Source organism: Pezoporus wallicus, unplaced genomic scaffold, assembly GCF_028554395.1.
Source record: "Pezoporus wallicus isolate ANWC-B61680 ecotype Strahan unplaced genomic scaffold, APGP_CSIRO_Pwel_v1 contig_13694, whole genome shotgun sequence".
Taxonomy (NCBI): Eukaryota; Metazoa; Chordata; class Aves; order Psittaciformes; family Psittacidae; genus Pezoporus; species Pezoporus wallicus.
The window spans coordinates 1106-17672 of NW_026635627.1; the positions used below are offsets into that span (position 1 = coordinate 1106).

Genomic DNA, 16567 nt, shown 5'->3' on the forward strand with positions numbered 1-16567 from the left:
CGCCGCCGCCTCCGTGAGAAGACCGTACCGAGCCCGGGCGCCTGGGCCGCCTCCGAAGCGAGCAAGGTGCGTTTCCCATTGCCCCCATCCCATCCACATCCCATCCCCATCCCATCCCATTCCCACCCCCTTCCCATCCCATCCCATTCCCATCCCATCCCCATCCCATCCCCATCCCATCCCCATCCCATTCCCATCCCCCTCCCATGCCCATCCCATACCATCCCAATCCCATCCCCATCCCATCCCCATCCCATCCCATCCCATTCCCATCCCCATCCCCATTCCCATCCCATTCCCATCCCATCCCATTCCCATCCCATTCCATCCCCATCCCATTCCCATCCCATCCCATCCCATCCCCATCCCATCCCATCCCTTCACGATCCTCACTGATACGATATCAGACGTTCCCATCCCATTCCCATCCCCATCCCATTCCCATCCCATCCCCATCCCATCCCCATCCCATCCCATTCCATCCCCATCCCATTCCCATCCCATCCCATCCCATTCCCATCCCATCCCATCCCATTCCCATCCCACCCCATTCCCATCCCATCCCATCCCATTCCCATCCCATCCCATCCCATTCCCATCCCACCCCATTCCCATCCCATCCCATCCCATTCCCATCCCATCCCATCCCATTCCCATCCCCATCCCATTCCCATCCCATCCCCATCCCATCCCATTCCCATCCCATTCCATCCCCATCCCATTCCCATCCCATCCCATCCCATTCCCATCCCACCCCATTCCCATCCCATCCCATCCCATTCCCATCCCATCCCATCCCATTCCCATCCCATCCCATCCCATTCCCATCCCCATCCCATTCCCATCCCATCCCATTCCCATCCCATTCCATCCCCATCCCATTCCCATCCCATCCCATCCCATTCCCATCCCACCCCATTCCCATCCCATCCCATCCCATTCCCATCCCATCCCATCCCATTCCCATCCCCATCCCATTCCCATCCCATCCCCATCCCATCCCATTCCCATCCCATTCCATCCCCATCCCATTCCCATCCCATCCCATCCCATTCCCATCCCACCCCATTCCCATCCCATCCCATCCCATTCCCATCCCATCCCATCCCATTCCCTTCCCATCCCATCCCATTCCCATCCCCATCCCATTCCCATCGCCATCCCATTCCCATCCCATTCCATCCCCATCCCATTCCCATCCCGATCCCATCCCATTCCCATCCCATCCCATCCCATTCCCATCCCATTCCCATTCCCATCCCATCCCCCCCCCCCCCCATCCCCTCCCCCCCCTCACCGCTGAAGTTCACCCCCCGGATGTGCTGCAGGAGGCGGCGCCCGTCGGGGGGGTCCATGCGGGGGCAGAGCCCCCCCCCGGGGCAGAGCTCGGCCGCGAGGCTGTGCAGGGCCCGCGCCATGGCCAGCACCGCGTCGATGACGAACTGCACCTTCCCCTCCTGCTCGTAGGGCGAGTCCCGGCCGATGCGCTCCCGCCCTGACCCACACTTGGGGGTCAGACCCACAGCGCTGCCCCGACCCACACTTGGGGGTCAGACCCATAGTGCTGCCCCGACCCACACTTGGGGGTCAGACCCACAGCGCTGCCCTGACCCGCACTTGGGGGTCAGACCCACAGCGCTGCACCGACACACACTTGGGGGTCAGACCCACAGCGCTGCGCTGACCCACACTTGGGGGTCAGACCCACAGCGCTGCGCTGACCCACACTTGGGGGTCAGACCCACAGCGCTGCACCGACACACACTTGGGGGTCAGACCCACAGCGCTGCACCGACCCACACTTGGGGGTCAGACCCACAGCGCTGCCCCGACCCACACTTGGGGGTCACACCCACAGCGCTGCCCCGACCCACACTTGGGGGTCACACCCACAGCGCTGCCCTGACCCACACTTGGGGGTCACACCCACAGCGCTGCCCTGCCCCACACTTGGGAGGTCACACCTATAGCACCTCCCTGACCCACACTTGGGGGTCAGACCCACAGCGCTGCCCTGACCCACACTTGGGGGTCAGACCCACAGCTGCTGCCCCAGGGTGCTATGGGGCAGGCAGGGAGCTATGGGGCAGGCAGGGCTCTATAGGGCAGGCAGGGCGCTATGGGGCAAGCAGGGCTCTATAGGGCAGGCAGGGCGCTATGGGGCAGGCCGCACGCTATGGGGCACCCTGTGGGGCAGGCAGCGCTTTACCTGTGCACTTGCGGACGGGCCCGCCGTGGGGCTCGCTCTGGGGCTCGCTATGGGGCAGGCGGCAGTTGAAATCCTCCTCCCAGAACTCGTGGAACCAGAGGTTGCGGCGGTTGTTCTCCAGCGAGCGGGACGTGAAATACTCATCGAAGCCTGCAGGGGTCACCCCATAGCCCCATGCACCTCACCCCATAGCGCCCCATAGCGCCCCATACCACCCCATACCACCCCATAGCACCCTAGCACCAGCGCTTCGCCCCATAGTGCCCTATAGCGCTCCGTAGCGCCACAGCACCAGCGCCTCACCCCATAGCGCCCCATACAGCCCCATACCGCCCCATACTGCCCCATAGCATTAACACCTCCCCTCACAGCGCCCTATAGCGCCCCATAGCGCCCCATGCAACCCCATAGCACCATAGCGCCAGCACCTTGCCCCATAGCTCCCCATAGTGCCATGGGGCTGCCCCATAGTGCCCCATACCTCCCCATACAGCCCCATAGCGCCCCATAGTTCCCCATAGCACCCCATAGTGCCATGGGGCTGCCTCATAGTGCCCCATACCCCCCCATACAGCCCCATAGTGCCCCATAGTTCCCCATAGTGCCATGGGGCTGCCCCATAGTGCCTCATACCTCCCCATACAGCCCCATAGTGCCCTATAGCGCCCCACAGCGCCCCATACAACCCCATAGCACCATAGCACCAGCATCTTGCCCCATAGCCCCCCATAGTGCCCCATACCTCCCCATACCGCTCCATAGTGCCATGGGGCTACCCCATAGCGCCCCATAGTGCCCTATAGTGCCATGGGGCTGCCCCATAGTGCCTCATACCTCCCCATACAGCCCCATAGTGCCCCATACCGCTCCATAGCGCCATGGGGCTGCCCCATAGCACCCCATACAGCCCCACAGTGCCCCATACCGCTCCATAGCACCCCATACCGCCCCATAGCACCCCATACAGCCCCATAGCACCCCATACCGCCCCATAGTTCCCCATACCGCTCCATAGCGCCATGGGGCTGCCCCATAGCTCCCCATACCGCTCCATAGCTCCCCATACCGCCCCCTAGCGCCATGGGGCTGCCCCATCGCGGCACTCACCGGGCACCGAGGCGCGCTTGGGCAGGATGGTGATGGCCCCGTCGGCCGCCGGCTCCAGGCCCAGCACCGGGCCCAGCTTCGCCCCCCACGAGTCCGAGCCCACCCAGGAGAAGTGACCCGAGAGGTTGGCGCGGGCGGCGGCCTCCAGCACCCGCCTGGGGACGGGAGGGGATGGGAATGGGAATGGGAGGGAATGGGGATGGGGATGGGAGGGAATGGGAGGGAATGGGAATGGGGATGGGGATGGGGATGGGAGGGAATGGGAGGGAATGGGATGGGAATGGGAATGGGAATGGGAGGGGAATGGGGGGGAATGGGAATGGGAATGGGAATGGGGGGGAATGGGAATGGGAATGGGAATGGGGGGGAATGGGAATGGGAATGGGAATGGGGATGGGAATGGGGGGGGAATGGGGATGGGGGGGGAATGGGGGGGAAATGGGAATGGGGGGGGAATGGGGTGGGAATGGGAATGGGAATGGGGGGGGAATGGGGATGGGGGGGGAATGGGGGGGGAATGGGGATGGGAAGGAATGGGGGGGAATGGGAACGGGGAATGGGGATGGGAATGGGGGGGAATGGGAATGGGAATGGGAATGGGAGGGAATGGGAGGGGAATGGGAATGGGAATGGGAGGGAATGGGAATGGGAATGGGAATGGGAATGGGAATGGGAATGGGAATGGGAATGGGAATGGGAATGGGAATGGGAGGGGAATGGGAATGGGAATGGGAATGGGAGGGAATGGGGGGGAATGGGAATGGGAATGGGGAATGGGAATGGGAATGGGGAATGGGGATGGGAACGGGGAATGGGAATGGGGATGGGGGGGAATGGGAATGGGAGGGGAATGGGAATGGGAATGGGAATGGGATGGGAATGGGGATGGGAAGGAATGGGATGGGAATGGGGATGGGAAGGAATGGGGGGGAATGGGAACGGGGAATGGGGATGGGAATGGGAATGGGAATGGGAGGGGAATGGGAATGGGGATGGGGATGGGAATGGGAATGGGAATGGGAGGGAATGGGAGGGGAATGGGAATGGGAATGGGAGGGGAATGGGAATGGGAGGGGAATGGGGAATGGGAATGGGAATGGGGATGGGGGGGAATGGGAATGGGAATGGGAGGGGAATGGGAATGGGAATGGGAATGGGAATGGGAATGGGGATGGGGATGGGAATGGGAATGGGAATGGGAATGGGAGGGGAATGGGAATGGGTATGGGAATGGGAATGGGAATGGGAATGGGAGGGAATGGGAATGGGAATGGGAGGGGAATGGGAATGGGATGGACTGGGAGGGGAATGGGAGGGACTGGGATGGGAATGGGATGGACTGGGATGAACTGGGATGGGAATGAGAGGGACTGGGATGGGAATGGGATTGAATGGGATGGACTGGGATGGGACTGGGGTGGACTGGGAGTGGAATGGTGGTCAATGGGATAGACTGGAGTGGACTGGGAGAGGAATAGGAGGGGAATGGGATGGACTGCGATAGACTGGGATGGATTGGGATAGACTGGGAGGCACTGGGAGAGGAATAGGGGGGGACGGAATGGACTGGGATAGGCTGGGAGGGACTGGGATAGACTGGGAGGGACTGCTCTATGCTGGTCCCCACTGCTCTACGCTCCTCTATACTGGTCAATACTGATCTATACTGGTGTATACAGGTTTATACAGGTCTATACCGGTTTATTCTGGTCTAGACTGGTTTATACTGGTTTATACTGGTCTCTGCTGCTCCATACAGCTCACTCAGCTCATCCCATCCACCCTGGTGAAGACACCTTGGGCCGAGCAGTGGGGAGGGGTTCCTGGACCAGTTCCTGCTCTATACTGGTATGAACCGGCCCATACCAGTTTAGACTGGTTTATACCAGTCCATACTGTTTTATACTGGTCTATACAGCTTTATACTGGTTTATACTAGTCTGTACTGGTTTATATGGTCCATACTTTTATATGATCTATACTGGTTTATACCGGTTTATACTCATTTATACCAGTCTATACCAGTCCATACTGCTTTATACTGGTTTATATCGGTCCATAGTGGTTTATACCGGGCCATACTGGTTTATAGTGGTCCACACTGGTTTATAATGGCCCATACTAGTTTATACTGGTCATATTGGTTTATACTGGTCATACTGGTTTATACTGGTTTATACCGGTCATACTGGTTTATACTGGTTTATACTGGCCCATACTGGTTTATACTGGTCCATACTAATTTATACTGGTTTATACTGGTCCATACTGGTTTATACTAATTTATACTGGTCATACTGGTCCATACTGGTCTATACTGGTTTATACTGGTCATACTGGTTTATACTGGTCATATTGGTTTATACTAGTCCATACTGGTTTATACTGTTTTATACTGGTCATAGTGGTCCATACTGGTTTATACTGGTCCATACTGGTCCATACTGGTCTATACTGGTCCATACTGGTCTATACTGGTCCATACTGGTCCATACTGGTTCATACTGGTCTATACTGGTCCATACTGATCTATACTGGTCCATACTGGTCTATACTGGTCCATACTGGTTTATACTGGTTATACTGGTCCATACTGGTCCATACTGGTCTATACTGGTCTATACTGGTCCATACTGGTCTATACTGGTCTATACTGGTCCATACTGGTCTATACTGGTGCCTAGCGGGGCCTCACCGGATGTCGTCCTCGTTGGCGAAGAGCACGACGCCGCGCGCCGTCGACGTCTCCATGAGCCTCCCGATGACTTTGTCGAACTCGCCCGGCCGCGGCTCCCGCGGGATCTTGATGGATTGAGCGATGCAGAGCCCGCCTGCGCCCGACGGCACGGCCCGTCCCCACCAGTCCGGCCCAGTCCAGCCCAGTCCAGCCCAGTCCGTCCCGGTATGTCCCAATCCGTCCCGGTATGTCCCAGTCCGTCCCGGTATGTCCCGGTATGTCCCAGTGTGTCCCAGTCCGTCCCAGTGTGTCCCAGTATGTCCCAGTGTGCCCCAGTGTGTCCCAGAGTGTCCCAGTATATCCCAGTATGTCCCAGTGTGTCCCGGTGGGTCCCAGTATGTCGCAGTGTGTCCCAGTGTGTCCCGGTATGTCCCGGTATGTCCCAGTGTGTCCCAGTATGTCCCAGTGTGCCCCAGTGTGTCCCAGTGTGTCCCAGTGTGTCCCGGTGGGTCCCAGTATGTCGCAGTGTGTCCCAGTGTGTCCCAGTGTGTCCCGGTATGTCCCGGTGTGTCCCGGTATGTCCCAGTGTGCCCCAGTATGTCCCAGTGTGCCCCAGTATGTCGCAGTGTGTCCCAGTGTGTCCCGGTGGGTCCCAGTGTGTCCCAGTATGTCCCAGTGTGTCCCGGTATGTCCCAGTATGTCCCAGTGTGTCCCAGTGTGTCCCAGTGTGTCCCAGTATGTCGCAGTGTGTCCCAGTGTGTCCCAGTGTGTCCCGGTGTGTCCCGGTATGTCCCAGTGTGCCCCAGTGTGTCCCAGAGTTTCCCAGTATATCCCAGTATGTCCCAGTGTGTCCCGGTGGGTCCCAGTATGTCGCAGTGTGTCCCAGTGTGTCCCAGTGTGTCCCAGTATGTCCCAGTGTGTCCCGGTGGGTCCCAGTATGTCGCAGTGTGTCCCAGTGTGTCCCAGTGTGTCCCAGAGTGTCCCAGTATGTCCCAGTGTGTCCCAGTATGTCCCAGAGTGTCCCAGTATGTCCCAGTGTGTCCCGGGCCCACTCCAGTCCTCTCCCAGTTCCCCCCATTCCCCTCCCAGTCCTTTCCAAGTCCCTTCCACTCCATCCCACTCCCTCCCATTCCCATTCCCATCCCCTCCCACTCCATCCCATTCCACTGCCACTCTATCCTACTCTATTCCATTCCCTTCCCACTGCATCCCAGTTCCTCCCATTCCCCTCCCACTCTATCCTCTCCATCCCATTTCCTTCCCACTCTCTCCCATTCCCCTCCCACTCTATCCCACTCCATCCCATTCTATCTCAGTCCAACCCATTCCCCTGCCACTCTATCCCACTCCATTCCATTCCCTTCCCACTGCATCCCAGTTCCTCCCATTTCCCTCCCACTCTATCCCATTTCCTTCCCACTCTATCCCATCCCATCCCATTCCCCTCCCACTCTATCCCACTCCCTCCCATTCCCATCCCATTGCCTCCCATTCCCCTCCCAGTCCCTCCTACTCCCATCCCATTCCCCTCCCACTCTATCCCATTCCATCCCACTCAATCCCACTCCATTCCATTCCCTTCCCACTCTATCCCATCCCATCCCCTCCCACTCAATCCCATCCCCCCCATTCCCATCCCATCCCCTCCCATTCCCATCCCACTCTATCCCACTCCATCCCATCTCCTCCCATTCCCCTCCCACTCTATCCCCCTCCCTCCCATTCCCATCCCATTGCCTCCCATTCCCCTCCCAGTCCCTCCTACTCCCATCCCATTCCCTTCCCACTCTATCCCATTCCATCCCCTCCCACTCAATCCCATCCCCCCATTCCCATCCCATCCCCTCCCATTCCCATCCCACTCTATCCCATCCCCTCCCATACCCTTCCCACTCCATCCCATTCCATCCCACTCAATCCCACTCCATTCCATTCCATTCCTACTCCATCCCATCCCCTCCCACTCAATCCCATCCCCCCCCATTCCCATCCCCTCCCATTCCCATCCCACTCTATCCCATTCCCCTCCCACTCTATCCCACTCCATTCCATTCCCTTCCCACTCCATCCCATCCCATCCCCTTCCACTCCATCCCATCCCCCCCTTCCCTTCCCATCCCCTCCCACTCAGTCTCATCCCCTCCCATTCCCATACCACTCTATCCCACTCCATCCCATCCCCTCCCATTCCCTTCCCACTCCATCCCATCCCATCCCCTCCCGCTCAATCCCAACCCCTCCCATTCCCTTCCCACTCCATCCCATCCCATTCCCTTCCCCCCCAATCCCACTCCATCCCATCCCATCCCCTCCCACTCTATCCCATCCCATTCCCATCCCATCCCCTCCCATTCCCATCCCACTCCATCCCATCCCATCCCCTCCCACTCTATCCCATTCCATCCCACTCAATCCCACTCCATCCCATTCCCATCCCACTCCATCCCATTCCCTTCCCACTCCATCCCATCCCATCCCCTCCCACTCAATCCCACTCCATCCCATCCCATCCCAATCCCACTCCATCCCATCCCATTCCCATCCCACTCCATCCCATCCCATTCCCATCCCATCCCCTCCCCTGCCACCCCGTCTCCCCACCGGCCTCCCTGGAGCTCTGCACGAAGGCCTCCACCCCGCTCTCCCCGTAGCTGCCCTCGGAGGCCACGGTGGCCACGTAGCTCCAGCCCAGGGCCCGCGTCACGGCCACCATGGCCTGCGCCTGCTCCGAGTCCGGCGGCACCACGCGGGAGAAGAACCCGTAACGGGCGGGATCGCTGAGCTCCGGAGCCGTGGAGGCGTAGCTGATCTGCGGGATCTGGGAATGGCATTGGGATGTGGGGAGCCAGGCCTGGAGCTGATCTGCGGGATCTGGGAATGGCATTGGGATGTGGGGAGCCAGGCCTGGAGCTGATCTGCGGGATCTGGGAATGGCATTGGGATGTGGGGAGCCAGGCCTGGAGCTGAGCTGGGGGATCTGGGAATGGCATTGGGATGTGGGGAGCCAGGCCTGGAGCTGATCTGTGGGATCTGGGAATGGCACCGGGGTGTGGGGAGCCAGGCCTGGAGCTGATCTGCGGGATCTGGGAATGGCATTGGGATGTGGGGAGCCAGGCCTGGAGCTGAGCTGGGGGATCTGGGAATGGCATTGGGATGTGGGGAGCCAGCCCTGGAACTGAGCTGGGGGATCTGGGAATGGCATTGGGATGTGGGGAGCCAGGCCTGGAACTGATCTATGGGATCTGGGAATGGCATTGGGATGTGGGGAGCCAGGCCTGGAGCTGAGCTGGGGGATCTGGGAATGGCATTGGGATGTGGGGAGCCAGGCCTGGAGCTGAGCTGGGGGATCTGGGAATGGCATTGGGATGTGGGGAGCCAGGCCTGGAGCTGAGCTGCGGGATCTGGGAATGGCATTGGGATGTGGGGAGCCAGCCCTGGAGCTGATCTGCGGGATCTGGGAATGGCATTGGGATGTGGGGAGCCAGCCCTGGAGCTGATCTGCGGGATCTGGGAATGGCATTGGGATGTGGGGAGCCAGCCCTGGAGCTGATCTGCGGGATCTGGGAATGGCATTGGGATGTGGGGAGCCAGGCCTGGAGCTGATCTGGGGGATCTGGGAATGGCACTGGGGTGTGGGGAGCCAGGCCTGGAGCTGATCTGCGGGATCTGGGAATGGCATTGGGATGTGGGGAGCCAGGCCTGGAGCTGAGCTGGGGGATCTGGGAATGGCATTGGGATGTGGGGAGCCAGGCCTGGAGCTGAGCTGGGGGATCTGGGAATGGCATTGGGATGTGGGGAGCCAGCCCTGGAGCTGATCTGCGGGATCTGGGAATGGCATTGGGGTGTGGGGAGCCAGGCCTGGAGCTGATCTGCGGGATCTGGGAATGGCATTGGGATGTGGGGAGCCAGGCCTGGAGCTGATCTGGGGGATCTGGGAATGGCATTGGGATGTGGGGAGCCAGGCCTGGAGCTGATCTGGGGGATCTGGGAATGGCATTGGGATGTGGGGAGCCAGGCCTGGAGCTGATCTGCGGGATCTGGGAATGGCATTGGGGTGTGGGGAGCCAGCCCTGGAGCTGATCTGCGGGATCTGGGAATGGCATTGGGATGTGGGGAGCCAGGCCTGGAGCTGATCTGGGGGATCTGGGAATGGCATTGGGATGTGGGGAGCCAGCCCTGGAGCTGATCTGCGGGATCTGGGAATGGCATTGGGATGTGGGGAGCCAGGCCTGGAGCTGAGCTGGGGGATCTGGGAATGGCATTGGGATGTGGGGAGCCAGGCCTGGAGCTGAGCTGGGGGATCTGGGAATGGCATTGGGATGTGGGGAGCCAGCCCTGGAGCTGATCTGCGGGATCTGGGAATGGCATTGGGGTGTGGGGAGCCAGGCCTGGAGCTGATCTGCGGGATCTGGGAATGGCATTGGGATGTGGGGAGCCAGGCCTGGAGCTGATCTGGGGGATCTGGGAATGGCATTGGGATGTGGGGAGCCAGGCCTGGAGCTGATCTGGGGGATCTGGGAATGGCATTGGGATGTGGGGAGCCAGGCCTGGAGCTGAGCTGGGGGATCTGGGAATGGCATTGGGATGTGGGGAGCCAGGCCTGGAGCTGATCTGCGGGATCTGGGAATGGCATTGGGATGTGGGGAGCCAGGCCTGGAGCTGATCTGCGGGATCTGGGAATACCATTGGGATGTGGGGAGCCAGGCCTGGAGCTGATCTGTGGGATCTGGGAATGGCATTGGGATGTGGGGAGCCAGGCCTGGAGCTGAGCTGGGGGATCTGGGAATGGCACTGGGATGTGGGGAGCCAGGCCTGGAGCTGAGCTGGGGGATCTGGGAATGGCACCGGGATGTGGGGAGCCAGGCCTGGAGCTGATCTGCGGGATCTGGGAATGGCATTGGGATGTGGGGAGCCAGGCCTGGAGCTGATCTGCGGGATCTGGGAATGGCATTGGGATGTGGGGAGCCAGGCCTGGAGCTGATCTGTGGGATCTGGGAATGGCATTGGGGTGTGGGGAGCCAGGCCTGGAGCTGATCTGTGGGATCTGGGAATGGCATTGGGATGTGGGGAGCCAGCCCTGGAGCTGATCTGGGGGGTCTGGGAATGGCATTGGGATGTGGGGAGCCAGGCCTGGAACTGAGCTGGGGGATCTGGGAATGGCATTGGGGTGTGGGGAGCCAGGCCTGGAGCTGATCTGGGGGATCTGGGAATGGCATTGGGGTGTGGGGAGCCAGGCCTGGAGCTGATCTGGGGGGTCTGGGAATGGCATTGGGGTGTGGGGAGCCAGGCCTGGAGCTGATCTGGGGGGTCTGGGAATGGCATTGGGATGTGGGGAGCCAGCCCTGGAGCTGATCTGGGGGGTCTGGGAATGGCATTGGGATGTGGGGAGCCAGGCCTGGAGCTGAGCTGTGGGATCTGGGAATGGCATTGGGGTGTGGGGAGCCAGGCCTGGAACTGATCTATGGGATCTGGGAATGGCATTGGGGTGTGGGGAGCCAGGCCTGGAGCTGATCTGGGGGATCTGGGAATGGCATTGGGATGTGGGGAGCCAGGCCTGGAGCTGATCTGCGGGATCTGGGAATGGCATTGGGATGTGGGGAGCCAGCCCTGGAACTGAGCTGGGGGATCTGGGAATGGCATTGGGATGTGGGGAGCCAGGCCTGGAGCTGAGCTGGGGGATCTGGGAATGGCATTGGGATGTGGGGAGCCAGGCCTGGAGCTGATCTGCGGGATCTGGGAATGGCATTGGGATGTGGGGAGCCAGGCCTGGAACTGAGCTGTGGGATCTGGGAATGGCATTGGGATGTGGGGAGCCAGGCCTGGAACTGATCTATGGGATCTGGGAATGGCATTGGGATGTGGGGAGCCAGGCCTGGAGCTGATCTGCGGGATCTGGGAATGGCATTGGGATGTGGGGAGCCAGGCCTGGAGCTGATCTGGGGGATCTGGGAATGGCACCGGGATGTGGGGAGCCAGGCCTGGAGCTGAGCTGGGGGGTCTGGGAATACCATTGGGATGTGGGGAGCCAGCCCTGGAATTGAGCTGGGGGGTTTGGGAATGCCAATGAGATACTGGGAGACAGCTGGGAATGGGCACGGGATGGGGTGGAAGGAGCTGAGCATCATCCGGTCCCAGCCATGGGCATCCTGTGCCAAGGAGGACTTGGGTACTGGTAGGGATGGGGCATGGGGATATGGGGATATAGGCTTGGAATTGAGCTGTGGGGTTTGGGAATGCCATTGGGATACTGGGATACAGCTGGGAATCATCACGGGATGGGGTGGAAGGAGCTGAGCATCATCCGGTCCCAACCATGGGCATCCTGTGCCAAGGAGGACTTGGGTACTGGTAGGGATGGGGCATGGGGATATGGGGATATAGGCTTGGAATTGAGCTGTGGGGTCTGGGAATGCCATTGGGGACACAGGACCGGGGGGGGGAAAACAGTGGGGACATATGGAGAGCGGGGGGGTCACCCAATCCCATGGGACATCCCCCCCTCCCTTGTGTATTCTGTGTCCCTAATCCCTCCTAATCCCTGGAGCCATTTGCTGCCACCCAGGGGCATTGTGGGTAACAGGGGGGGATGGAAGGGTCCATTGGGAATGGGGGTGTCAGAGCTGCCATGACCCCCCCCCCCCGATGTCCCCAATGTCACCTTGAAGGGATGGGGCTGCCCCCACGTCCTGCTCGGTGTCCCCCAGTGCCCCCAAACAGGCACATTGAGACCGAGCACATCGGGCACCGCGATGGAGATGCCATGGCCACCATGGTGGAGGCATCTCGAGCACCATGATGGAGATACCTTGGCCATCGTGATGGAGATACATTGGACATCATGATGGAGATACATTGGCCATCATGATGGAGATACATTGGCCATCGTGATGGAGATACATTGGACATCATGATGGAGATACATTGGCCATTGTGATGGAGATACATTGGCCACCGTGATGGAGATACATTGGCCAACATCATGGAGATACATTGGCCACCATGATGGAGATACATTGGCCAACATCATGGAGATACATTGGCCACCGTGATGGAGATACCTTGGCCATCGTGATGGAGATACATTGGCCACCATGATGGAGATACATTGGCCAACATCATGGAGATACATTGGCCACCGTGATGGAGATACATTGGCCACCGTGATGGAGATACGTTGGCCACCGTGATGGAGATACATTGGCCAACATCATGGAGATACATTGGCCACCGTGATGGAGATACCTTGGCCATCGTGATGGAGATACATTGGCCACCATGATGGAGATACATTGGCCAACATCATGGAGATACATTGGCCACCGTGATGGAGATACATTGGCCACCGTGATGGAGATACATTGGCCACCGTGATGGAGATACATTGGCCACTGTGATGGAGATACCTTGGCCATCGTGATGGAGATACATTGGCCAACATCATGGAGATACATTGGCCACCGTGATGGAGATACATTGGCCACCGTGATGGAGATACCTTGGCCATCGTGATGGAGATACATTGGCCAACATCATGGAGATACATTGGCCACCGTGATGGAGATACCTTGGCCACTGTGATGGAGATACCTTGGCCATCGTGATGGAGATACATTGGCCAACATCATGGAGATACATTGGCCACCGTGATGGAGATACATTGGCCACCGTGATGGAGATACCTTGGCCATCGTGATGGAGATACATTGGCCAACATCATGGAGATACATTGGCCACCGTGATGGAGATACCTTGGCCACCATGACGGACACATACGGTGATGAAGCCACCTTGACCACCACAATGGCGACACATTGACCACTATGATGGAGACACCTTGACCACCATGATGGAGATCCATTGACCACCGTGATGGAGATACACTGGCCAACATATTGGCCACCATGATGAACAGAGACACATTGGCCACCACGACAGAGACACCTTGACCACCATGATGGAGATCCATTGGCCACCACGATGGAGATGAACAGAGACACATTGGCACCATGATGGACACAGATGGACATGGAGCCACATTGAACACTATGATGGAGACACCTTGGCCACCATGATGGAGACATATTTGCTACCATGATGGACACAGATGGACATGGAGCCACATTGACCACTATGATGGGGATGCCTTGACCACCATGATGGAGATCCATTGACCACCGTGATGGAGATACACTGGCCAACATATTGGCCACCATGATGAACAGAGACACCTTGACCACCATGATGGAGATCCATTGGCCAACATATTGGCCACAACGATGGAAACACCTTGATCACCATGATGGAGACACCTTGACCACTATGATGGAGACACCTTGATCACTATGATGGAGACACCTTGACCACCATGATGGAGATCCATTGACCAACATATTGGCCACCACGATGGACACAGATGGTGATGGAGACACCTTGATCACTATGATGGAGACACCTTGACCACCACGATGGAGACACCTTGACCACTATGATGGAGCCACATTGACCACCATGATGGAGGTCCATTGACCAACATATTGACCACCATGATGGACACAGATGGTGATGGAGACACCTTGATCACTATGATGGAGACACCTTGATCACTATGATGGAGCCACATTGACCACCATGATGGAGCCTCCTTGACCACCACGATGGACACAGATGGTGATGGAGCCCCCTTGACCACCACGATGGACACAGATGGTGATGGAGACACCTTGATCACTATGATGGAGACACCTTGATCACTATGATGGAGCCACATTGACCACCATGATGGAGCCTCCTTGACCACCACGATGGACACAGGTGGTGATGGAGCCCCCTTGACCACCATGATGGAGATCCATTGACCACTATGATGGAGACACCTTGACCACTATGATGGAGACACCTTGACCACCACGATGGAGCCTCCTTGACCACTATGATGGAGCCACATTGACCACCATGATGGAGATCCATTGACCAACATATTGGCTACCACGATGGACACAGATGGTGATGGAGCCCCCTTGACCACCACGATGGACACAGATGGTGATGGAGCCCCCTTGACCACCACGATGGACACAGATGGTGATGGAACCCCCTTGACCACCACGACGGAGCTGGATCTTGCCCCGCCGCCGCCCCAGCCCACTCACGTTGAAGAGCCGCAGCACGTTGGCCACCATGATGGAGACGGAGCTTGCCGAGGCGCCGATGACCCCCACGAGGCGCTCGGGGGGAGGCCGGCGGGGGGGGCTCCCGTCGGCGCATCGCCCTTCGCCTTCGGCCGGCGGCAGGAGGCTGCGGACGAAGCCGAGCGCCTGCTCCAAGGCGTAGGTGTCCCGGGAGCAGGTATCCAGGATGCGGGCGCCCAGCGTGAGGTTGGGCAGCACCGTGGGGTCCCCGTTGACGCGGTCCAGGGCGTAGAGCATGGCCTCCAGGCGATGGATGCCCTTCTCCTTCTTGATGGGGCCGCAGGGCACCCCCGCGGGGCCCCGGGCGTGCACGGGGAAGAGGCCCCCCAGCGTCAGGTCCCCTTCCAAGCGGATGCCGTGGGGCTGGGTGGGCGATGGGGCAGGCAGGATGGGGCCCCATAGGGTGCTCAAGGGGAGCAGGAGCTGCAGCATGGTCCTGGGCTGTTGGGGAAGGGGGGGGGGGGGGGAGAAGAAGAGGGGTTGGGGGGGGGCACTGTGGAGTGGCACCCTATGGGGCAGGGAGAGCGCCCTATGGGGAGGGGAGTGGCACCCTATGGGACAGGGAGAGCGCCCTATGGGGAGGGGAGTGGCACCCTATGGGGCAGGGAGAGCGCCCTATGGGGAGGGGAGTGGCACCCTATGGGACAGGGAGAGCGCCCTATGGGGAGGGGAGTGGCACCCTATGGGGCAGGGAGAGCGCCCTATGGGGAGGGGAGTGGCACCCTATGGGGCAGGGAGAGCGCCCTATGGGGAGGGGAGTGGCACCCTATGGGGAAGGAATAGCATCCTATGGGGCAGGGAGAGCACCCGATGGGGACAAGAGTGGCACCCTATGGGGCAGGGATAGCACCCTATGGGGAGGGGAGTGGCATCCTATGGGGGAGGGATAGCACCCTATGGGGAGGAGAGTGGCACCCTATGGGACAGGGATAGCATCCTATGGGGAAGGAATAGCACCCTATGGGGCAGGGAGAGCATCCTATGGGGAGGAGAGTGGCACCCTATGGGGCAGGGAGAGCATCCTATGGGGAGGAGAGTGGCACCCTATGGGGCAGGGACCCCACCCCCATGGCTCAAGGGACATCTGGTGCCTATAGGATGGGTGATTTCCCCCCCCCCCCAAGTGGTTGAGCCCAAAGGGGGGGTTGGGGGGGCCCAAATCCCTTCACCCCCCCCTCCCCCCCCCCCCGCAGCTGGATTAGGGGGGATGGGGGGGGGGAGGGGATAATCCGGCTGCTCGGCTGCAGCGGGGGGGGGGGGGGGGGGGGGGGGGCAAGAGGAGGCTATGGGGGTTAAAGGGGGGGGGGGTCTAAGGGGTTATGGGGGGGGTTAAAGGGGGTTATGGGGGGGTCTAAGGGGTTATGGGGGGGTCTAAGGGGCTATGGG

At 59.5% G+C, this 16567-nt stretch overlaps 1 protein-coding gene across 1 annotated transcript; it reads right to left on the reverse strand.

The window, feature by feature from the left end:
- Positions 1-1289: 1289 nt before the first annotated feature.
- Positions 1290-15604, reverse strand: LOC130592677 (metabotropic glutamate receptor 6-like; the record flags this gene model as incomplete). Its single annotated transcript, XM_057397173.1, has 6 exons — positions 15143-15604; positions 8595-8811; positions 6012-6147; positions 3317-3471; positions 2210-2359; positions 1290-1495 (listed from the first exon to the last, which is right to left on the reverse strand). Coding segments are annotated over exons 1-6 (1140 nt in total), but the record flags the coding sequence as incomplete, so codon positions are not given.
- Between the last annotated feature and the right edge of the window lie 963 nt (positions 15605-16567).